Here is a 24895-nt window from a genome sequence, read left to right as displayed (position 1 = left end):
CCACTTTCCTACAATTTCATTTGTTAACATGGTTGGAATCAGCATTGTTTTTTGTACATGATTTTGTTCAATGTCTGAAGCTCTTTCAAGCATCTTTTTCCTTCGAGCATTTATTTTTTCTGAAGTCTAAATTCATCCGACAGTCCAATATATTGTCATTGGGCATCCAAGTGTCATTGGGCATTTCTTTCAATACGTTCATGAGACGTTGGCATAGATGATATGCCAAGTCCAATGCGCATAATGGGAAGGATGCATAAACACATAACGCAAAGTGATTTTTTTGGAACCTTTTGAATTGCAAATACAAAATTTTCCTTACATGTGCAACTGTAGTTATTCTTGGAATTTAATAAGTTCAAATATGTTTATTTGCTGTCATGATTGCTTCTGCTTGTTGCCGGTGCATTGGAAGTACAAGTAAATTATTGAGAAGACTTCATCCATACTTTACACTGTTGAATTTGAAGCCTTAAATATATGTTTGATAATTTTTGGATAAAAAAGCAAAAAACTAATGTCTCCACCCAGTTAGTGAAAAGACCTGCTGACAAAATAGGTTGAGTTTCAGTCAGCCTTGTGTATTGAAAATTATAATTTTGATCCTCTTATCTGTTGTAAAGTTCGTATATCAATGCAAATGAGATTCCTGTAACACAAGCAATCTGTTTTCCATAGTACAATGATATTGAAATGCAATCCAAAGAAAGCTACATTTTTAAGGAATACAAAGCAGATATTCAAGTTTAACTCAGGCAAAATAATTGGGAATAAGGTTAATTACAATTTTTTAAAAATTTGCTGGATATTTAACTATTAATGCCACTTAAACCTGTCGTTCTTGCATCAACTTGGGCCAGGTCTGTGCATAGGTTTGTTGAATTTACTGCAATGTGCCAGGTCCAATGTTGATATTTCAGATGTTTTCAATGTAAATATAATTCAGTTCCTAGTAAAAACTAAATAATTTAACAGATGGCTACTCTACCATGGAATTATCCCAGACTGGTCTTAAAACATGTTTGTTGATCCTCTCACATAAAGCAGTCTGTGCCTGCATATGTGTCTGTTCAAAAGTGAATTTGTATAGAGGTCAGACCCCAACTTGACTTGCAATTTGAATAAAACCAATAAATATCTGTTATGAGTTTAGAATTTTGATTCTCTTACCTGTTGTAAATTTTGTGTATCAATGCAAATGAGATTTCTGTAACATAAGCAATCTGTTTTCCATAGTACAATGATGTCGCAGTGCAATCAAAAGAAAGCTACATTTTTAAGGAATACAAAGCATGTATTAAAGTTTAACTCAAGCAAAATAATGGACTATTCATCAAACAGGAAAGTGATGCTCCAATTCAAGTCTATAAATTATTTAAAGCTAGAGCTAGCCACAAATATAATTTAACTGATAATCTATCCCTCGTGGCATGATGGAAGGATGATTCTTGGTTAGTGAAAGTCCTTCAAGGGGCCATCTTTGCACTGACTCCTCCCCAAGAACTGTAACATTATTGAAATACTCAGTTTCTGAAAATACTCAGTTTCAATACATACGTCAACAACACCAAGCTCCACCTCACCATAGTTTTCGATGCTTCCACTTTCTGTGATTGTTGCAGTTCTTGCCTGACATCAAATATTGAATTCACAGAATTTTTTTTTGCAATTAAATGTTGGGAACAACTGCTATCATCAGTCCCTGCAATGAGCTCAGTCTCTGAGCCATACACCTCATTCCTGCCACTGGTGACAGCAGAACCAGACTGTTTGCAACTGAATGTCATATGCTGCCTCATGCACACTCTTGACCTCAGTCTCGATCAGCACAACACCACGCTATCTCATAGCTATCCTGGGCATCAGTATAATTTCATTCTTTGTCTCATTTGATGCTTTAACCAGAAACTTTGTCTCATCCTTTCTATTGTTCAGGAAAACAAGCTCCAAAATCGCAAGGGTACTGATCCTGTCTCTCCCTCAGTCTGACTGCATTTCTTCATTCAATCCAACTTGCCACGTATTCACCATATCCTCTGACCTTTCCTCTTTTATGCTAGAAGGTCTGTGCTCAGCAAAGGACTTTGCCTTTTCTTTTTCGGCTCCACCTTCAATGAAATTCGGACATGACGTGATGCTAAACTCTCCTTCCACTGTCTTTGTCTCTGTGCCCTCTTCTTTGCACAGGACTCTCCTTGCTGCACAAATCCTGTCACCAATGTACAATCCTCACCATCCACCTGGCCACTCTCCTCTAGCCTTTTACCAGCATTTGGCCACTTTATTGAGAACAGCTGATGTGACATCAGCTACCTTAATTGCTCCTTTCTCTCACTACAACTTGTCTCCCTCTGAACTTGCTGCACCCCATTCTCTCATATCCAATTCTGACTTGATTACCAAACCTGCTGATGAGGTTCTGCTGTGACCTGGCACAATGATAGTCTGTCCTGCAGAGGCTATGTACCAACTGTCATAACACTTCATCTTATCTCTTGTAGATCATGACTCCAATGCTGAATGTCAAACTGTTTATTTCCAGATTTGTCACTCATCTTATATCCTCTGGAAATCTCAACTCCATAGCTTCCAACCCCATTGTCCCAGAATCATGGACAGCTGGCATCTGCCTGCTTCCCAAAATACGCAACAGAATGGGCTTGGCAGACCCATCATTTCAGCCTCTGCTTGACCAATAATTCTATTGCTTCCTGTCTTGACTGATTTTTTTTCTCTCCTTGATTCAGTCTCTGTATTTCATGCATAAATCTTCTGCTGCTTTACATTGGTTCTGCAATTTCCAGTTTTCTGACCCTCGATGTCTCCTTTTCGAAAAAATTGCTATCCTATATCTGTACATCTCATATCTGGATGGTTTGAACGCTCTCTGTTCTTTCTTGAAAAGAGGCATGAAGTGTCTCCATGCATCAGCACCCTCCTTTGTCTTGCTGAGTTTGTCCTCACTTCCTCAATTTGTCTCATTCAGCTTGTCTGTGTCAAATGTGTGGCTATGGGTAACTACACTGGGTCTCAGTTTGCCTGCCTCTTATTGAAGCAGGTGGAACGTGAACCTGGGTCTTCTGGCTCAGAGGTGGAGACACTGCTAGTGTGCCATAGAACCCTATATTTAAGGCTCTGATGGATTCTCGATCAGTAGGGGTATCGAGGGTTTAAGGCAAAAGGCAGGAAAGTGGATGTGAGGAGTGTCAGATCAATCATGATCCCATCAAGTGGCACAGCACATTCGAAGGGCTGAAGGGCCTACTCCTGTTTCTCTTTCGAATGGTCTTATGGTTTTAAGAATGAAGACAAAACAACTGCACTGAGCAGAATTTTTCCTTCAGACTCTAAATTTCACACGAGAAAAGAAGCAGAGATCGCTGGAAAATATATTGAAAATATAAGGAAGAAAATTGCTAATGTCGGGAGATCTGGAGAGATTACCATTCGTCCAGAAAACAAGTGATATTAAGAGGTGCAAAAGGGAACAGAGAGATTAAAGTGCGAACCCAGTATTGAAATATGGAATATTCTCTGTTCCAAACTTAATAGTGACCCCCACTTACAATTCTTTCTCTAACTGAGTGATGATGTCATAGGTGCTACTATTAGGTCTCATTCAGAATTGGAAAAATTACTTATATTTGCTGACAATTTTCAGCAGCAGTTCTGAGGAAGAGTAACACTGAACTCAAAATGTTAAAAGCGTCTGTGTCCACACAGCCTGCCAGACCTGGTGAGGTTTTTCCAAGATTTTCTGTTATTGTTTGCACTGTTCTTCGTTACCTAACTGGGTTGATCTTTTTAATGCGTATTGTCTCCATCACAAAGACCAACTCCAGATTCAGTATATTGGCTTGTCAGTTGAGAAGGTTGTTTGAATAAGAAGTTAGTTAAGTGGACACAAAAAATCTGGGGAGGTAATCTCATTAAACTAAAGAAAATTCTGATGTGCTTGACAGACTCGACATTGAGTGTTTCTCCTGGGAAATCTGTTGATAAAGGGTATGATTATTTGTGTCTGAGATAAGGAGAAATGTTCAATCAAACATTGTGAATTTTTGGAATTGTCCATGCGCAGGGCTTTGGGTATATTATCACTGAACACATTTAAGACGGAGGTAAATAGCATTTTATCTTTCAGGAAATTAAGAAAGTAAGGGAATTGAGATTAGGCATGATTGCGCTGAATGGCAAAGCAAGGTTTGAGGGGTTTTTGATGATGCTGGTGTGCTTGCCAAGTCGCTTTCGGTCTCAGTCTAGAAGAGCCCTAATTTTAAAATTCTTATGCAGTTTGAAATTCTTTCCATGCCTTTTCACCTTCTTCTATTTGATAAACATTCAAGATCTTTGCATTCCTCCAATTGTTCCTTCTTGTGCAACCCCATTTTAATTACTCTACCATTGATCGCCATGCTTTTAAATGCCTGAGACTGAAGCTCTGGTATTACCTCTGTAAATTTTGAACTGAAACTGCAGTCAGAGAAATTTTTTTAATGTATTACAAAAACAAACTTTATTCATTGAAAAAAATTTCGTATGAGTAGATAGCTGCTGAAGCATTGTGTAGTCTTTGCAGATGAAAATAAACAAATATTGGAATTTTATATTCCCTGCAGGTTGAGGAAAAACCAAGCCATTTTTTACTTATAGACATATTTAAATACATTGAGGCACAAGGAGGGTCTGATAACTGAATGAACCCCCATTGTACCAAGCAGACTTTTGATGGTCGTGTCTCCCCAATGTGCTTTGGTGGTGGCAGCACATAGTTCTGGACTTCGCAATGTGCTAGTCTTCAACCCTTGGTTGAGGTCAACTCCTGACTCTAGAAGACCAACAATGTTTGGGCAGACCAACGAGTGTCTTTCACTAAGTTGTTGTTCGAGAGACGCAGTCAATTTTTGTCTCAGCGTGCATCCGAGGGAACAGTCCATGGAGCATAGAGTGCTGGGTTCCGGAGCTGCTCGGGACGAACCATAACAAAAACCATAGCATCTCTCTCCAGACCTTCTTTGCAAAGACATATTCCAGGAGATGTGTGACAGTCTACTCACCAATGCAGCCTCTTCAAGGACAGCATGAAGGCAACGCCCTTGTGATCACCAGCCCAGCTATATCTTGTGCTTGTTGGAAAGTTCTGGCAATGAGGTATTCTGCCAGATGATTTTGACAGTCTGCTCAGGGATCCATATGACAGAACCCACCCTCTAATTTTCACGCAGGATCTCAAAGATGCTACGTGCTGACCTCAAAGGTGTTTCTATTTCCAGAGTTCTCTACAAAGGATTGGCAATACGGAATGGCCCAACTACTTGGAATATTCAATGGTGCCGCAGCTAGACCTGTCCTTAACAAGTCGAACCTCAGAACAGTGAGATTTTGCATTTGCATACCGAAGGTCTTGACGTGGCCACACATAGAGGTGACCGTCAGGATGAGAGCATTGGTACGGTTTCCCCCCTCTTATCGAGAGATTTGTACATGATGCACCTGTGGACATGGTCCATCTTTGACCTCCAGACGAAGGCGCAGATTCAGAGAATGGGCCAGACTTCTCAGCAATTCTGAGAGTACCTCACACCTGATGACCAGGTTTTTACCTGCAATGGAAAGGGAGCAGTGCTCACATCAGCCCTGTTTGTGCCTCGCTTTGCTGGTGTGTATCTCCCAAGTTTTTGTACATACCCTGGTCCCTCCAAACCATATACCCAGCACCTTCAGTAATGTTTCCTGAAGGTGACAGGATAAGAATCAGTTGGCCCAGTTCCCAAAGAACGTGGCCCTGCTCTTGTAAGAAGAAATGTTCATATCACCTACTTGAACTCTTTGGTTCTTAAATGACGACCATGTGGAATCTGAAGGAATAATACATGAATTGGTCACTTTTTAGATACGTTGAAATCATGGATGTGATTATTTGTCATAAATATATTAAATTTGGTCCCAAAATGTGGTTGAAATGGTTCTTTTGGGAAAATAAATGCTGGAATGTTGTTGAATTAAGTTTTGAAGTACAGTTTTTTTACTAGGATATCTGTTAATTTGTCTACCACAAAATGAGTAAAATTATATTGTTCACAAGTTAGTGGGATCTTTGACCTGGTTTTTTTTTTCTGTTCCCAACTTCATAATGTGCAACCAGATGTAAGATAATTCAGATGAATGCAGTATTTATGAATAGAAAGCTTCAGAACAATCTTCTTTGTGTCAGAGTTCCCCAGTAAGTTGTACAAAGTTTGCATATGTGGTACAGACAGATGTATAGTTGTTAACAATTCACAATCAAACTTGCCCATAATCTCTATATTTTGATTGAATATATTCAATTTGCCTAACTGCTCAATAATGAACTATCCCAAAATTTGTGTTATACAATTTTATGTTTGTCATTTACAACATGTCACCTATCATAGTAGGGCATATTTTGTGATATTGTTGAACATTTTCTTAGAAGCGCAAGGCACCATCAGGTTTTAAGCGAGAGTCATGTGGCCATGGATACGTACTCAATGTCTTATCCAGTTAAAATAGCCTCAGAAGAACTGACTGAAATCTTACGTAAATATTTATAGTTCTGTCAGACTATTTTTCAATTCTCTGCTTGCCCAAGAATTATCACTAAAGAAGGGTGTGCACGTATTCAGGTCATACTTGATATTAATGTTGTTCAGCAAGTGGGTAAATGGGAAAGCTATCTATCATGAGCATCCAGTCTGTTTATCCTGGTGATCTTCAAGTCCCCACCTTTACCTAGCACCATGCACAGCTTGAGTGCCCAATTCAGTTTCTCATTTCTAATATCACAATTCTTACCAAATTCTTCTTTTAACATTTGAGATATAATGAATCCTGAAAAGTATTTCAGGTTAAATTAGAACTGCAGGACAAAGGAAATGACTACAAAGTTTGAGGTGTCACAAAGAAAAGTTATTGACAAAAATGCTGAACTCATTAAAGGGGATCTGGTGATGCCTACAGGGGAAAAAATGACTTGAGTTATGAATCAAGGTATTGTTGTGAATTGCATGGTTTTAAATGTTGATGAGTGTCACTTTTGCAATTTGCCGAGAAGTGAGGAGTCTGATCATTGTTCTGTGACCTTGCTTTTTTAACTTGACGTTTCCACTGAAACCATTTTCTTTCACTCCCTATCCCTTGCCTCTCTTCCCCCCCGCCAAATCTGCTCTCTTTCAGCTTCATGATCTCATTCTCATACCTAGGACTCTGGCAAGTCCCCTCAGAATCCTCTACTTAAGTGAGATCACCTCTCCACTTTGACTCAGAAGAGAAACCCATCATCCCAGCAACGAGCCAAGTCAACAAAAAAAAAAGCAGACAGCAGATGTTGGAAATCTGATACAAAAACACAAAAAAGCTGGAGAAACTTAGCATTTCCGTAGTTTAAAAGACAAACTCAATGCTTTCAACATGGTTTTATGCTGAAGATTAAGAGCTTTGATGGGGAGTGGTTTCAAATTAACGACAGGTAGATTGAGCCTTTAGAAAGCGAGAGAGAACAGCAGCTGGGGAGCTGAAGGAATGGACAATGATGAACTAGGAAGATATAAAAACTGCAGGCAGAGATCATTAGTAGCTGAAAATTGGTTGGGTGTGGTGAAAGCAGCTCACATGCTGAGAAGTCCTGGTGTGTCAGGGTGTGAGAAAGACACAAGATGGAACTCAAGCTGTAAAATATTCAGCTTTGTGTTGTGTCGTGGAGGGGTGCAGGGTTCCACCACAGAAAATGAGACGCTGTTCTTTCAACTTGCATTGAGCTTTGTGGCACTGCAAGCACTGGACTGAGACATAATCGTGCAACCATGTTTCCTGGCTTAAGTGACACCCAAGTGAAAACGAGTCGTTTTCGCAGTGTTCCTCAAAACGGTTGCCTTGTCTGCATTTTGTCTTCCCACTACAGAGGCCACCATGTTACCAATGACGACAGTAGACGAGATTGAGTCATCTGCTGCTGCTTTACCTGTAAGGTTGTGTTGGGGGCTTGGGTGATAAGGAATGATAGAAGACAGATGTGACATCTTCTGTGATTCCACGGGAGGGTGCTGTAGGTAGTTTGGGAGTGGAGGAGTAGACCAGGATGTACCAAAGGGTTCCCCGATGGACTTTTACTGCATGCAGAATTCTTCCATCAGTTGAAGACACTACATGAGGTTTCACCAATACTGTGAAGTTGACAGCAGGATTTTCCTTCATGTTGGCTGTAGTCCCCTTGCCATAAACGATCAACAATGCCTTAGAAATTTATTCCATTCCTGCTTCCTTGCTTTGAGATTCATGTTCATGGGTACTCTAATCCCACAGGCCTGCAGCATCTCAAAATGTAATAAACTTTTAGCGTTCCAAAACAAAGCACATATTTCAGCCATGGCTGACTGTCCATGTCAGCTTCCTACCACACTCAAAAGATATGTGGGTCAAGTGGATTGGCCCAAGTGAATGTGGGGTTGAAGGGATAGCAGGGAGGGGGGTGTGTGCTCTTTGAAGGGTCAATCTGACTTGATGGGTTAAGTGGCTACTATCTGCACGGGCAGGATTCTTATAAGCCTCATCCTTACATTAGGATCTATGCTCTCAGTACATTGATCCATCTATCAGGTATGTTTCTTCTTCATTGCTCATTATGCTGCTCAACTTTATGCATCTTGCATCACATTATGCTCTAAACTGGACTTGTTATCCATTGTAATCAATCAATCAATCTGTGTGCACAGCTGAAGGTCCAGCACAATGAACACCCTGATAAATCTCCTCTCCACCACAGTCACCTCTCATCTTTTTTGGGTTCCATACCTGCATCCAGCATTCTAGCTTTGTTCTAACCAACATTTTATACAGTTGCAATTCTCATGTCTGAGACATGTCTCAGCTAATAAAGGCAACTAATCCAGAAATCTTTTAAAACAACTTGATTTTTGTCCTGTTGCACACAAGGTCCTCTGGGTTGTTGGTGCTTCTTGCGTACAACTGCTCATACATTTCCTTTTGTTATTTGTCTTGTCCAAGTGCACCACCTCACCTCAAAACTGAATTCCATTTGTCAATTCTACATTTAAATCCATTGACATCTTTCACTGTAATTTACCTCCTTCCATTCTGCCACTGTTTCTCCACTAACCTTACTCAGTCTCCCCATTCACATGGTGAATTATTCCCATATCCTTGTCATAAGCTTAATTTAAGATTCTCGTCCCAGACAAACCTGTCTCAACTCAATGAGATCAGTATCACATCAATTGCTTGGATGATCTTTGAACAGGAGGTCAACCACCAATTGTCACTTGATATATTACCAGGAAACAGGCAATGTAACACAAGCTAAGTTCTTCATCAAATGGTTCCAGGTTGCCTTGACTAGTCAGGTAGGGAGCTGACCAACCATGCAACTGTCTGCTTTCCTTCTTGATTTATCTCCCACCCAAATCCACCTTGTATTTCAGTGCTCCGAGCCTCACTGCTAGATTCAGGTCTCTAATGATGGTCACTTCACAAACAATGTTTGGTGACTGCATTTGAATGTTTCACATAAATCGATAACTTGTGTACAGCAGTGTCCAAACTATTACCTCAGTTCCACTTAATTCAATGTCAATTCTCCAAGTGCTTCCAATTTTGACCTTGAACAGCTCGATTTACCTTCAAGCACAGAGATACACTCAAGTTAGGTTGCGATTTCCTCCAATTTATCCATGGGCATCTTGTAGACTATACCACTTAACTTCAATACATATTCTGCTATGACGACTGCAACTTGGCTGAAACAAACGTCAATGATAAACCAAGTCATGCAAGGCGTGCTAATCTTTATTAAAGATATAACTTAAAATTACAGATAGATGTTTCTTGATTATGTCAGGTTTAAAATGGAAGACTTGTAAAAAACTAAGTTTGAAGTTTGCACTTAATTGCCTCACTCTTTGGTACCTTGACATTGCTTCAAGCAGACATACAAGTGGGTCAGTCACAACTTCAGTTCTTTATGCATACTGAATTCAAGTATCAAATGTCAAGATGCTCCTCCAGTTCATAGTTCACAGTATTAAATAGCAGTACGCCTTATTAATTAAAAACATGCAATGAATTTACTGTACAAAAAGAATTTGACAATGGGTCTCAAATTCAAAGTAACTTGTACAAGGTCAGGGACAAAAAAAAAGCACACCAACAAAAATTTGCATTTCTATAACACAGTCAAGTTGGACTCTATTGAAATGTATACTGATGTCTTCAAGATCCAAGTGATGGCTTTAACTTCCATTTTACAGAACTCAAATGATCCAAATGAATTGTAAGCACAGGGGCATAACCACAGCAACACTGCCCTTAATATAGGTGGTGGTTAGGCAGTTCTTCAGCACATTTAAGACATAGCAAACCTGAATAAAGCCATAATGGCAGCACTAATCAGCCCGGAGATGGGGACTGTAACAAACCAAGCCATGAAAATGTTTCTGAAGAGACGCCAATCAACAGCTTTCTTGGCACGCATCCAGCCAACAGCTACAACAGAGCCAACCTGCAGAAGAACAAACAGGTTGGAATTTAAGAGGAAATGTCTAGACAGTTGGACAGCATATATTACATTCAGTTCTATCTGGTCATAAATGCTAAAACATTTCTAAGTGCCAGACTTACCATAAAGCATCACAACGGTAGTTATAAAAACCACATCCAAACGTGATCAACTGTCTGCATGCATCACCATGCAACAAGGTAACCCACACAAATGAAGTTCACATTTAACCCAGATCAATGCAAATGCCAGAATTTTGGCTGCAAGTTTCAGTTTTCCTTTTTGCACCCAAGGTCTCCAGAGTCATTCCACAACATTACGTGCAGTACTGGTGAAGAAAACTTACCTTACAATGTGTTGTACTGACAGGAAGACCAGCATTTGAAGCAATCACCACAGTCAGAGCAGAGGCCAATTCAATACTGAAGCCACTGTAAAAAGTGAATTGATTTGTAACAATGCTTTCTATTATCCACTAACTTACATACTTAAAATTCCTTAATAAAATGATGGCTCAACACTACAAGTGCAAATTTAACCAACTCTATTAGACCGTGCCCAAACCAAAACAATGCATTTGCAATTAGATAAAGTCCCTCAAAGCTAATAACACTAAATTAGAACTGATTTTCATTCAAGATTGCTGCCTACATGGCTTTAACTGTCTGGCAAAATAAAAAGTACCACCAACTTAAATCTGCTGGGCAAAATGCTCCAGTTTGTGTTAAAACCACAGCATTAAATTCCCCAAAATGTAATAGGCAGTGACTAGCCATTAAATGCATAGTTTACACACAATACTTAAAACAATAAAGGGCACGCCCTGATGAGCTTACACTTGGTGCCAGTGTAAAGTGGAAACCTACAACTTAACATTTTTCCGCACCTGAAATGTGTTAGTGCACACCAAATGTTGTTTACATCTAGAGACTGAGCAATTTGACTAGATCTAAAATTTAAAAACCACTGATGCAACATGAGCAGCAATGTCAAGAAACCTAACAGAGCCCTATTTCACATTCAGCATTCCATGCACTGCATTATGCAATGACTCAATAATGGAGACAGAATGGTTTACCTTGAGGGAGTAATTGGTGTCAGATCCTTTCCCATTGTCTGAATTACTCTCCGTCCCCAGACCCACAGACCAAGACATATGCCCACACCTCCATAGAGGAGAAGCCAGATTGGAGTTTCCATCTTCGAATTCACATCGCCTGTGTAGTAAACTACCCACAAAGCAACCAAGGGACCAATTGCATTGCTGAAGAACAAAGGAAAGAATTGTTTGCGTTACATGCAATGGAAAGAAGCATATAAACCAGGCATTTAGTTTTATTTCACTGCTCATCACATTCGTCTTTCTGGGCACAAACTATCAACCATTAAATATTGATCACACAGTGAAATACAGCTTCCATGTTATTTGGCAGTCAGTCAGTCATTCTCCACCTTAAGCCAAATCCCAGGACAATGTGCAATGACAACTTGTCATCACATTTTATGGTTTTCTGCTGTATCACAGGACCTAGGGCCATGAGGTGAATCCCTTCAAGCCAACTCTCCCACTGAAGCGGATAATTGGTCTTGTACTTGTATGAATTCCAGGAAGTTGTCTGCAGCCATCTCACCTCTCGCCCTAACCCCTATGTGCATAAATCCAGCAGCCATTAACAAGTCAGCCAGCCCAGAGACTTTGATCTGTGAAACAGACTTGAATGACCACTGGAAGGAAAAACAAGATTCTTACTCTTGTCTGTCTGCAGAAGCATTTTTCTAAGCTGCTGGCTTGTGTTGGTCTCTCCCTCAAGATGAATCCTCAGCACGTGAACTGTTTCAATTACATTGTGTCTTTATCGTCAACTGAGAAACTCAGAATTTTGACATTCCATAACTGTCTGTACAACATGATGGCACACTACCAAGAGAACATTAACCTTCAGCCCTCCAATTTTCTAGGTGCCACTTCAGTACCCTTGAACATCTTGTTAGTTCCTCAGACCCAACAGGGAATCTCTCATTTACTAAAGTCCTGCACCACATAGGCTTGCGTTTTGACTGTGGCCTGTTGAAGTCTCTCAGTCTACTTCCTATCACAGCTGAGTCGAAGCTACAAGCCAGACTTAGCGGTCATGTGCCAATTTAATTTTAATTGCTTCACTACCAAAGGTTCACGAAACCTTTAAGGCTTCAAAGCTCTGGAACTGCCTGGCCCATCACTTGTCCTTTTGGTATGTGCAAGCTTTGTTTACACAAAACATCCATTTTCAACCCAACTCTGACCATCTATTCCAAACGGTTAGCTCTCTGGGGCAAACTTCAATACTCTTGTGAAACGTGACGGCATTTTCTCCTACAAGTTAGAGAAGCTAGTTGGGTCAGACTAAGTTCATCATTTCTTTGTGCCTTATTTAAGTAGATTGGCTTTTTCTTGTGAAATGGCATGCAAAATTCTCACCATTAGTACTTGTTTCCCCACATAAAAGACGACAAAAGACAGTGAATGGAAAGCTCAAACACCACACTGTTCTTGTCTTTTTAAAATCCCAGTGTTACTCACCTGACATCATTGCCACCGTGGGCAAAGGAGCCAAAGCAGGCAGTCAGGATCTGCAAGAACTGAAACAATAATGCAACTTCAGGCTTTTCCTCACGCCATTCCTCCACAGACCCATCACTACACTTGCGGTCTCCCAGTTCAATTTCAAGCTTCACATCTCCATTATCAGCACTTGTGTTGCAATCAGCCATGGCATTGCAATAGCTACTGTAGCTGTCTTGCCTGATGCGTTTTTTGGGTTCTAGTCCAGATGCTGTCAGTTTTTCCATTTCCTCAGACTTTGCTTCTCCTTCTTTGAGCTTGAAAGAATCAAGGGGCATGCCACAGATTGCCATTGTGTAACAAGTGTAGCTGTTATTACGACGCAGTGGCCTGCTGTTCGCTTCATTCGAGTCCCCAGCACAGTCAATCATTTTAGCTAAATGCAACTTGTGGAGGAGTTCTTTGTACAATCCTGAATCCTTGTGCACTGTATGGTAGTGACCACTATAGCCATTGGTGCTGGTCTGATTCCCAACAACATGGTTGAACTGCACATGATTGTTTCCAAATTGCATGGTCCCTAAAACGTATGAACAGAGATTCATTGAAACATCAGCAATGCTACCTCCACACAAGTCTATACTTGGGCTTTGTGGTACTGCCCCTCTCTGTGCACGAGGATGCCTGGGGTCAAATCCCAGCCATCCCATAAATATATAACATCTGAACATTTCGATGAGAAAATGTCTACAATTTGTTTCCTGTACCATCTCAATTCACACCTCGAAACAATTGGCAAACAATATAAAACATGTTTGTGGGTAAACAATGCTGGAATTGATTTTAATGTGCTTACTCCTCACACTATTCTACCTGATCAAAACAGTGTCTGTTTGTCGCTTTCTCTGTCTTCAAACTAACCTCTGCATTTGAAATAGCCATATGCCCAAGTGCAGTTCCATTATGCATAAATCAAGTGATGATATTGCAAGGCTGGTTAATCCAAAGTCAAACACCACAAATCATGTGCTTTTCAAGGAGGAAATTAAAATGCCTTGGGGATTGGGTTTAAATAATCTGAAAATACCTTCACAAATCCAGTGGCCAACAGAAGTTGATTCCCACCACCCAATAACTGGTATGTGCTCCATAAATTCATACCACCATTGCAAGGATGAAGAGTTAAATTTCAAAACTCAGATGAGTAGTTACAAGTTAGGATTCACCAACTCACACATTTAGGACAGAAATTAGTTTTGTACCGAACCAGAGAGAGTTTTGCCAAGCATATGGTTCACATATCCTCAAAATGTAACATGTTTTAACGGAAAGCAAGCATTCCATGTTGCTGCAATTGCATTATTAGAACAACTGCATATTACGAAGCCATATTCAGGAATGACATTGTGATGGTGTGATGGCTTTGAGGAGTTTATTTTGGCTTGTGTTTTTAAAGAGAGCTTTTGAACTATTAGTGTCAAGTTTTCTCTTCCATGCTAACAAAGTAAACAGTTTGTGACACCTTTTTCTTTACAAGAAGAAAAAAAGGTGAGAACAGTACAAGCAGCATGAACAAGGGGAGTCAGGCTCCCACAAAACCAGGGACTAAATTTAGCTTTCCAGTTGCTTAGGTTTTGAAGCTGGCTGCACAATCTGTTTCATGTCTCTTGGCCACAGCAACAAGCTGGAGTTCTCTCTCTCTGCCAGAAATTTTTCTTTGTATTCTTATCTTTTAGACTGGAGAAACAGACTGTGAAACTATTTTACAGAAATTAACCAGAGCCAAGGTTGCTTATGGGCTCTTAATTTAATTGGAACAATTGCTGTTTTATATGTAAATAATATACTATTCTATTAAATTTTCCAATAGAGTTCAAGTCACACCAATTCCTCTTTCTTTTGTTTGGATGTTAACTGGGTCGAAGAATCCGGTATATTTTGCTTAAAGCCAAGTAGGACGATCAAATTAATTACAACTGGAACTCAGCACTTTCAAGGCATAAAGAGATAGCCTTGACCCTATCTCCTTGATTTACGTGAGGGGGATTTTTGGCCTGATCTACAACAGACATCTATTTTCTGTATTTATATTTCAAAGACTGATTCAACAGTTTACCATTGATAACGTGATCTATGTTAGTTTCCTTCATGTCTCCACTGGAAATGTCATCTTTGCACACATCTTCTGTAGAGTCTCCTATAAAAGCAATTCTTGTATGTGGCTTTTCCAGATTCTGCTTGGATGGTACAGCAGCAGAAACACCAACCGTCAGAGGAGTCTTCGTTTCAGATGCTGCATCCGTCAGCAGAGCCTTCAAGTGAGGCTCTTCCACCTCATCTTTGGACATTGAATAGTAATCATCATTGTTCTTATCCAGCACAGTGCTACGTACAGTACAGGCTTTAATCTCGGCTGTTGACAGGAAATGCCAAAACACAACAGAAAATAATCTTCAGACTCGAAATTAGAAAACATGCAGGCTTCACAAATACAGTTTCAAGTCCTCCCCTTTTGGACCTCACTAAATTAATGGGCAATTTGACAAACTAAATTCAATATCAACTAAACATCATACAGCTTGTGATATGCTCAACAATACATCCTTTGTTCCAAAACTTCAGGCACATAACAAGTAGCCCATTAAAATGGGGATTTAAAAAAAAAAGACAACATTCCACAGAAACATATTTTTCACATGTTAACAGTTTAAAGCTTCACACCAGACCACTTGCATCCAAAATACTTACACAATTTGCATTCCCTCAACCAAGGGACGTCTGCTGTCGTCCACTTGCAATCAATGGCCAATCGCACTATTAAAGGTACCAGAATTCCAATTTGATCAATTCTATTTTCTGTTCAGTATTTTGATACTTGGACACAAATCAAGTCAAAATACATCTTCCCAAGTACAACAGTCATTCCAAGTTTGGGTCCTCAGTCAAATTTTACTTCCAAGCCACTTGCCACCTTGCTAGTTTTCGCTCAATGACAAGCCACTGTTTCACATCACTGAGGCCTCAACAAAACCCAACTACATGTAAATCTCAGCTCCTTCCCTTCAGTACAAAAGGATAGTTTAAAATCAAGTAATCCATAATGGAGACAAGCAGCCAAATCAGATCATAGTGACTACAGTGTCCTTCTATAGCACACAAGCCTTAGGAAGCCATGGATGATAACTTCAGCTAAACAAATTCAAAGCCAACTCTTCAGTACATTTCCCAGCATCTTGCAGCAGGCAAGGGAAGGAGTACCAAAAAGTGTGATGGGAGCGGGGAGATAATGACTGTTCATTTCTAGTGCAATCCTTTCTGCAAACAAGCGATATTGCTGAACACAGCAAAATATTAGTGACCACAAAAGGATATTTTGCTTTGTTATTAAAATGGACAGCAGTTGTTGCATTTAACATCAGACATCTATACTCTAATACCCCATTTTAACTGATAAATTCAATACTGAATAAACTCATGTCCATGATCTTTGAACTTGTCTTGGCACACTCACCTGAAAGCTCACTGTGGAAGTCTGTAAATTTCACTTACTTTCGATTTTTCTCTTCATTCTGGGACAGACGATGAACCAAATGAAGAGTGCATAGATCAGACTATTCCCCACTGTAATCAGCACGGTACCCCAAAGTGGAATTCGATCAAATCCCAATACTAGCAAGAGAAAATGTAAACTTCAGACAACAAAATTGATTGTACTAAACACTGAGGGACTAAACGACAGTGCAAGGAAATATTACTAACAACTCAACGAAAACCTATTGAGGAGCCATGTAAAATTGCACAGGCACAAAATGAAACTTCCCAAATTGCGACTGCTACAAACAGTAGGATTGGGCTCGTTATTTTTCATCTCACCAACATGTGAAAGAAACCGATTTCCAAAAGGCAACAGCACAATGCAAACAGAACCCACTCTGAGCACCACTGCAATTTTCTGCCTCTGTACAAAATTGTTCAAGCAAATTACAAAGCTCAGAGGCTACTAATATGCAAATTTGTTCCTGACTCAGTCTTGCAATGAGAAAATATGCAACTGTAAATTTTATGTTCTGTCTCCATACCAAGGGCTTTAAAACTAACATCCTGCTATTACTGCCCAAACCCAGTCCTGAAATAGCCATGTTTGAAAGCACGTCCAAAGTATGGACTATGCAATTTCCTTCTTTAACAGTTACTAAACTCTTTACCACATACCTCTTCCATTTCTAAATAGCATACACAAATTAAAAGTGGTAACTAGCTATTTCCAAATAAAAAATTATGATTACAGACTTAAAACAAAGCAATGATAATACTGGATTCAAACACAATTGAGAATGCTCCCATTCACCCAAGGAAGTTTGAGAACCTCTGCAAGCAAACCCGGTTTGATCAACCTTAAGAGTGAACACAAGTTGATACACATTTTATCAAAGTGTAATTGGACATCTGCATAAAAGATAAGAGCCTTGAACTTCCATCAATTGATACTTACGAGGTGCTCCTGTGTACAAGATCGAGAAAAGATTGATTGCAATTGTACAGGCGTAGAAGACAGGCAGGGCTCGGAGTCCATTTGGCACTGGGTCAGCCTGCAAAATTTCAAATTCAACATAAGCAAAATTAGCAAAAGTGTGGCTTCCAACCCACTTTTCAAATGTTTACTTTAAAAACCACTCTCCTCCCTTCTCACCATAACCCCAGACCCCATGACTAAACAATAACTTATCAATCTCTGTCTTAAGTACACTTCATCAACTTGGCCTCCACTTTCTTACGTGGCCACGACTTCTCCACACTAGCAACCCTCTGGCTGATGAAATCCCTCCTTATTTCAGTTCTGAAGAATCATCCCTTCATTGTGAAACTGTACCCTCAGGTCCTAGTCTCTGCTACTAGCGTAAAATCTTCTCATCCACATCTATACAGACCTCTCAGTATTCGTTCAGTTTTTAAATCAGATCCACCCTCATCCTTCTGAAATCTATCAAGTAAAATAGCTAGAGTCCTCACTAGCTCTCTATACAACAAACTCTTCCTTAGTAGGATCATTGTTGTTCAGCTCTGCTGGGCCCCTACAAAGCCAGCACATTAGTTCCTTCGATACAGGGCCTAAAACTGGTCACAATGTTCCAAATGTGGTCTGGCCACAGCAATATGTGGCTTCAGAGCTAAGTCTTCGTTCTTGTAATCTCACCCTCTCGAAATCAACCTCAACAGTGGATGCGTCTTCCCTACTGCCAAATGAACCTGCATGTTAACCTTCAGAGGATTCTGACCCAGGACTCCCAAGTCCATTTGTGCTTCAGATTTTCCCTACATTGTATTCCAGCTGCCACTTCTTTGCCCACTTTCCTAGCTTGTCTAAATTCTTGCGCAGCCTCTACTTCCTCAACACTACTTGTCGCTCCATCTATCTTTCTGTCATCTGCAAACTTAGCCAATATGCTTCCAACCATTAATATTAATGTGAATACTTGTGCTCCCAACACTCACCCCTGCAAGCCCCCGCCAGTTGCCATCTTTAAAAAAAAACCCTTGATTTCCACTCTGCCAGTCATCCAATCTCCCATCCATGGCAGTTTCTTGCCCTTAACACTGTGGGGTCTTATTTAGTAACCCATGTGATACCTTACCAACATCCTTATTCAAATCCAAGTAGATCATGTTCACTGGCTCACTTGGTCTAAACATGCTCACTACCTCTAACAATAATACCAATTACATGTCACTTTGCTCACAGCTGGAGAGCCGTTCAAATTTTCATCATATCCAACAAAGGATGAATACAACCTGGAAGCTACACTTCGTAATGCTAACACTAGAGCAATTAACGGTATTGGTACGTGATATCAGAGTGAAAAAGGATCAGAAATCTTGTTGGTTATAGAACTTCAGGGGAGCACAATGACAAGAGGAGAAGAGGCCAAGTTATTGTGACTGAGCAATTGCAGAACCCTTGCATTAGTTCCCAGTTGGGAAGTCAGGCAGTCACTCACTGTAAACAGAATGTTGTTTTAAATCAGGAATGCCATCTCAGTTGATCCAATTCAAAGATCTGAAATAAGATTGAGCTTCGGAGGAATCAAGATCCTGGATGAACGCTAACAATAACAGCACTTAAACACCAACTTAATGCAAGCTCTCTGACAGACAAATCTAAGTTGTATCAAATTTCTCTCTCCAGGCCACCATTCATCCAACTCAAGTCTGACTAAGTTGGTTATTGTGGGTATCCAAATGTGCAATAATCACCCCCAAAGCTGTTATGGATCAAGAACAAATTTTATCCTCTTCATTAATTATCCCGGCACTCAAGTTCTGTGGCAGCAACTGTGCAACTCAGGTTAACTGCGCATCTTAAAAAGTATTCCATCTGCTTTCTGTTTCAAGAGCAAGCGTAAATGATTGTTCAACTAAACTGGAAAACATCCTTTCAAAATTAGGATGGATGGTCACAACAGACTGCTCATGAAATATGAAATGCAAAGTTTTGCGTGACAGGATGGACACAATTGGGGCATTATACTCCTATCAGTTAATTGCTGTTTTGTAACGCTATAATTCATCCAACATCTTGATGACCTTTTTGAGCAAGGGAACACAGCAACTGATAATGTACACCTGGCATTACACAAGCTAACAAAGCCCAACTAAAAAAGAATACATTATTAAATACATAACAGCCTCCAGTTAACTCGCTTCATTATCTTTCTCACTTACACTCTCAAGATAAAATTCCACAGAATCCACCTCCGAACACTTCGAATTCCCTCTTCACTAAATGAATACCTGGATCACATTAAACTTTAAGCAGCAAAAAGAAAACTGACTTCAATCTTATCTTGACTCAAAGACAAACAACTCAATTAACTTCCAAAAGAAACAAGAATTCGATGCGCTTCTCCACCTGACAATTCCAAACCACTGAGCGTAACTGTTGCCAACGCATTGTGACACCCTGGTTTCAGCAAGAGAGAGATGAGTTTATACCTTGGGTTGGGTTTAGTTCCACTTCATTGGCCAACTTAGCAATAAATAGGGAGTTTGAAGCAATATTTAAACAAATGTCAACACAATATTTCCAAATTTCTAGCACCAATTTCAGCAACAGGTTCCCATTTCAAACGAGACCACATTCTTTCTCAAAGTTATTCCAGATTGTCCTACCTTTTGCAAAATGAAGAAGCGGACCAAGTAAAAGACAGCAGCAGACATGATTCCAGATAGCAGTGGTGAAATGAACCAAGAAGCCACTGTCCAAATTGGAGAATAAAAACAATGTTACAACACACAGAAACTTATCAATTGTGAACATGCACTGCAACCTCAAATGTTTCACGTTCTGTGTTCATTGTGAAATCACCCCTGTGGTCACAATGTTAAATAGCAACAAATTGTGAAAAATTGATTGTCTACATTTCAGTGCACTGTTGAGATTGGAGCAAACGTATTTGCTGTTTAACATTGTATGAGTATATTCTGCTCAAAGAACGAGCTAACTCAAATTATTCAACAAGCTTTACCATATTTATTCAAACAAACATTCTCATTAAAAACATGAAATTGATACTTATGTATTTTTAAGCAGTTAGAAGTAATTACACAGCAATGTTGAGGTGTTTGGAGGAGTAACAGTTTACAAAAAACCAAAGCAAAAAAAAGGGCTCTTGGCCAATTCTGACCCACTCTAAAACTGAAGTTTTTGCAACACAAGCACTGTGTTTACTTTTGATACTTAATGACATTCACCATGAGTCAGGACACCAAGTTGGTCATATAATCAGCTGCACTGTTCCGTATATCAAGAATGCAATGAATCATGAGGTGCAAATTTGAAATGCACTTCAAGCCACACATGAGCCGAAGTTACAAACTTACCAATCTTAAGCAGCTCCAGCCACTTCACACCATGGGCACCGGCAGCCACCAAACAGAAACCAATCGTAGCACCCACAATGCAATGGGTACCAGATATAGGGAGCTTCAAAAATGAAGCCAGTAACTGCCAGACAGCAGAACCTAATGAAGGCAAAAATGACATTTCTGGTCATTATCCCACAAATAGTAGAAATTTTGCTTTTCCTTTCAATCCACTCGGGGAAGGTTCATCAATTGTAACATGTATCCAGGACAACAAATAAATTGATGATATTCTGATGAATAATTCAGGATGTTTTAAGATCAAACCATCAAAGCCCACAGAAATAACAGACTTCTCTGCTTTCACGTACAACTGTAGAGCAAGAAAAAAAAACACCAAAGTCCAGCATTTGTGACTTACCAAACATGGAACTGACTGATCCAGCCATCAGCACTTGTTGACTCGAGTTGAACATTTCCACATCAATTATTCCTTTCCGGATGGTCTCACTGACTCTGGCACCCAACAGCACTGAACCCACTGTCTCAAAGATAGTTGCCAAAATACAGGCTTTCCGAAGTGTCAGTACTCCTGAACCAACAGCTGTTCCAAATGAATTAGCAACATCATTGGCTCCCACCGAGAAAGCCAGAATAAATGCAATTATGAAACCAATGACAACCATCCACAAGTACTCATCTAGCGCCATGCTAACCCGGGCTTGTAATGCTTCAGAGGTATGGAGTTTTAAAAAAATACTATTGACTTAAATATACAAAATAAGGTAACAAAATATGTAGATATGTAATAAATAACTGAATTAAATAAAATCTTAAGATTAATCTGCACTACACTCAAGTATTGTGCAGCAGTAATTGCTATCCACTGTGCTTAACAGTCTGTCTTGTAGGGTTTTTACAACAGTCAACAATTAGAAGGATTGAAGTGAAATCCATTTTGGATACAGCAAGAGATTTGGGATGTTCTTCATCCTGTGGAAAAAGCAAACAAATAAATATTGATCATTTTACCAAACAAAATTGCCACCCAAGCTCAAAGATCAAAATAGTGTCAATACTCTTAACACACATTTCCTTGCAAATAAGACTGTGATAATTTCAAAACTTGCACTAAAGCCCAAGCTCAAGCCTCGTAGTTGAAGCATGGTACATACCATTCCAGCTATATAGTAGCGCACTCATTCAACAGAATTCTAAATCAGAAAAACTGGTATCACACAACCTCATGACTTAAAAAAATTTAGTCACAAACTAAACATCACATTAAGTGCAAAAGGAAATTGAGTTTTACATGTCAGGTAGACAACATTGTGTGGTGCCACTGGGCATTAAAGCAGGTTTTAACTTGGAAAAGGAGTTCAAGGTTTTGACTCTCTTGAGGAGACCCAGCACATGGGAGCGGACCGTAGCTTTGCACAGGGATTAATAGGCCAGGTATCTCTGCATGTCAACTCAAATACCTATGACATTCCCAGTCCTCCCCAATGTAGCCACCTTTGAGAGGACAACGAACATGAACAGAACTAGCCAACTGTGGATTTAAAAAAAGCAAGACAGAAGACAAGTTTCTTTCATCTCCTAGCAACACTGGCCAAAATACAAGCAAATCCAACCCTTCAAAACAACATTCAGCAGATGAAATGGTGATTTTTGTCAAGTCCACACCAAATGTCATTTACTAAGATGCCTGGCCTGGGATTTTGCACAGCCTAATCAAACCTCAAAAAACAGAGCCTTATCTTCAGACATCAAGCTCTATTTGAGAACACCCCATCTACCCTTTTCCAGCTCTTGTTTTTCGACGTTTGAATGTTGGTCAAACCCATTGTCTTGACCATTGAAACAGTCACACACTGAATTTTCTGAAGAAGGGTCCAGGCCTGAAACGTCAGCTTTCCTGCTCCTGTTGATGCTGCTTGGCCTGCTGTGTCCATCCAGCTCTACACCTTGTTATTGCAGATTTACTGTAAACTGCTATTAAAGATGTCATGATTCAATAAAATGTCCTTGAAACAAACTAACGGTATTTATCTCTGAAAATTACATTAACGTCTGCAGAACTTCAGACGTAATTTTTCTTGAACAAAAAAAACACGATGAGCTGACGCAGTGTCATTAAAATCATGGCTAGTGAGGAATCCAGGAGAGATGGAGGAGTTTGGGAATTGATTGAAGAGCCACATCCTTCTGCTGACGATTTCTGACGGTAGGTGCACATCAATCATACCTTAAAAATTCTAACTGCTCGGATTGAAAAATCGCATAACTATTTCCTTCCTACCATAACCCCCAGCGATGCAACTTGGCAGTTTTGACAGGTTACATCCAACCACGATAGCTCGCTTTACACAGATCTTGCTAAATCTTGACGCGTCTATTAATCGTGAAAGCAGACATTTGATTAAACGTTATGAACATTCAGAAATTAGCGTGTAGCGTATAGGTCGCGGTAATTATAATGAGAACCCCAATTTCAACCGCGCGGTTGTTGTTTTCAATAATTCCGTCTTTAAAATGGAAAGCGCCATTCGTTTTCGCGCCTTTTTTTTGAAAGCGTTTGTCCAGAGTCAACAGGAAATACGCTACCGCCCGCCCGAAAAAGAGGGAACCCAGTGATTTAACCCGATAAACCCAATGAGCACTGCAGGAGGAGCAATACGGGGGTGGCACAGAACACCAGCACCCAGATCGCCACTCCGTCAGTGGACGCGGACAGATCACAAAGTCATTATCCCGCTCCGAGACACCCCCCCATGCCACTTGACCGCTCTTAAGCGAGCATCAATGCGGTACAAGGCCCCAATTCGCGGGTGAAGGGCCGAGTTGGTGCAATATCAACGTTGTCCCTGTCTGTCAACAGCTGTCTCCCCCCCCCAATCCCAAACACGCCATGAGTTGGTGCTTCCCCGGGACACTGTGACGCAGGCTCAGCACCGGTACGCTCCCTTGTTACGCGCAGTCAGGAGCCGGAACCCACAACCATTCTGACCACCTTGTACCCCCTAACCAAGCCCCATTATCGCTCCCCCCCCCAAAAAAAAGCCCTCCGTCACACCTGCACTCCCCGGCGCACGCTCTTGACGCCGGTCCGAGCTTCCCCTGCCTCGCGACAGCTGACCGGCTAGCCGTATCCGGATTGTTCCGGAATAAGCTGCAACCGCATGCGGCAGGACACCGCTTTCACCAACCTGAAGTAAATACTATAAAGGGACACTCACGCCCTTTCTCCTTCGCTTCCTCCCGCCGAGCCTTTATGACTGAGACAACCAGACTCACCAATTCAAACAACTCGAAACGAGAATTCAGTCGAGGGGTGAAGCCGGCAGGGCCCAGCCACGCACTCAGCTCACGGACCCGCTGGATTGGAGAAACGCGGCGCCGCCACTAGTTTCCTTTCCTTCTGCCGTACCCCCTCCGCCTCTTGCAATCTTGATGATATTTCTCGACGTCGAAGTGAGTGTCAAACTCGATAAGAAAAGCGTCCCTCCCGAACACCCTCTGCCCGCCACCTAACGCGAATGCCCGCCCCGTTGCTTTTTGTAGGCGTCCTGACGTGTCGGAAAGCCGGCCCCCCCGGCTGCACTTTTTCAACCCGCACTCACCAGAGGCGGAGCAAGACGGCTAAAAGGAGCCGTACTGCCAATTGAGATCTTTCCTCCACCACCTCCTGCCCTCATGTGTCTCTGTTCACTCATAACCAAGGAATAGTCTGCAAAGGCCAAAGTTTTATCTTTCGAGGCAACCTCCTGTTTTTCTGGGCTGACAGTCGCATCTACAAAAATCATTAGTTCTCAAGCATCACACAGTGTGCAGCTGGAGGAACACAGGCCAGGCAGCATCGGAGGAGCAGAAATGGGGGAGGGAGGAGTCGCCTCCTCCACATCGGTGAGACCAAGCGGAGGCTTGGAGACCACTTTGTAGAGCACCTGCGCTCTGCTCAC

At 40.8% G+C, this 24895-nt stretch overlaps 1 protein-coding gene across 2 annotated transcripts; it reads right to left on the bottom strand.

Moving 5' to 3' along the window:
- Positions 1–9801: 9801 nt before the first annotated feature.
- Positions 9802–24497, bottom strand: LOC125448101 (sodium-dependent phosphate transporter 1-like). 2 transcript variants are annotated; one of them, XM_048523135.2, is made up of 11 exons: positions 24231–24497; positions 21355–21926; positions 20952–21092; positions 20241–20326; positions 17566–17662; positions 16623–16742; positions 15190–15486; positions 13092–13653; positions 11610–11795; positions 10878–10962; positions 9802–10534 (listed from the first exon to the last, which is right to left on the bottom strand). In XM_048523135.2, exons 2-11 carry the CDS (start codon positions 21641–21643, stop codon positions 10379–10381), a joined length of 2019 nt encoding a protein of 672 aa, XP_048379092.1. In that variant the 5' UTR covers positions 21644–21926; positions 24231–24497; the 3' UTR covers positions 9802–10378. The 2 variants fall into 2 exon arrangements, with proteins under 2 accessions (XP_048379092.1, XP_048379094.1); XM_048523137.2 differs by lacking the exon at positions 24231–24497 and adding an exon at positions 24010–24221.
- Between the last annotated feature and the right edge of the window lie 398 nt (positions 24498–24895).

The sequence above is a fragment of the Stegostoma tigrinum genome, chromosome 40 (genome assembly GCF_030684315.1).
Source record: "Stegostoma tigrinum isolate sSteTig4 chromosome 40, sSteTig4.hap1, whole genome shotgun sequence".
Classification (NCBI taxonomy): domain Eukaryota; kingdom Metazoa; phylum Chordata; class Chondrichthyes; order Orectolobiformes; family Stegostomatidae; genus Stegostoma; species Stegostoma tigrinum.
This window is presented reverse-complemented; position numbering and strand designations above follow the sequence as displayed.

Excerpts from the sequence above, each read along its gene's own strand:
- LOC125448101 (XM_048523135.2), bottom strand. The coding sequence starts at position 21,643 with ATGGCGCTAGATGAGTACTTGTGGATGGTTGTCATTGGTTTCATAATT. Across the intron at positions 17,663-20,240 it reads GCTTCTTCATTTTGCAAAAG|GCTGACCCAGTGCCAAATGG; the intron begins GTAGGACAATCT and ends GAAATTTTGCAG. Across the intron at positions 11,796-13,091 it reads CACGGTGGCAATGATGTCAG|CAATGCAATTGGTCCCTTGG; the intron begins GTGAGTAACACT and ends TTTGTTCTTCAG.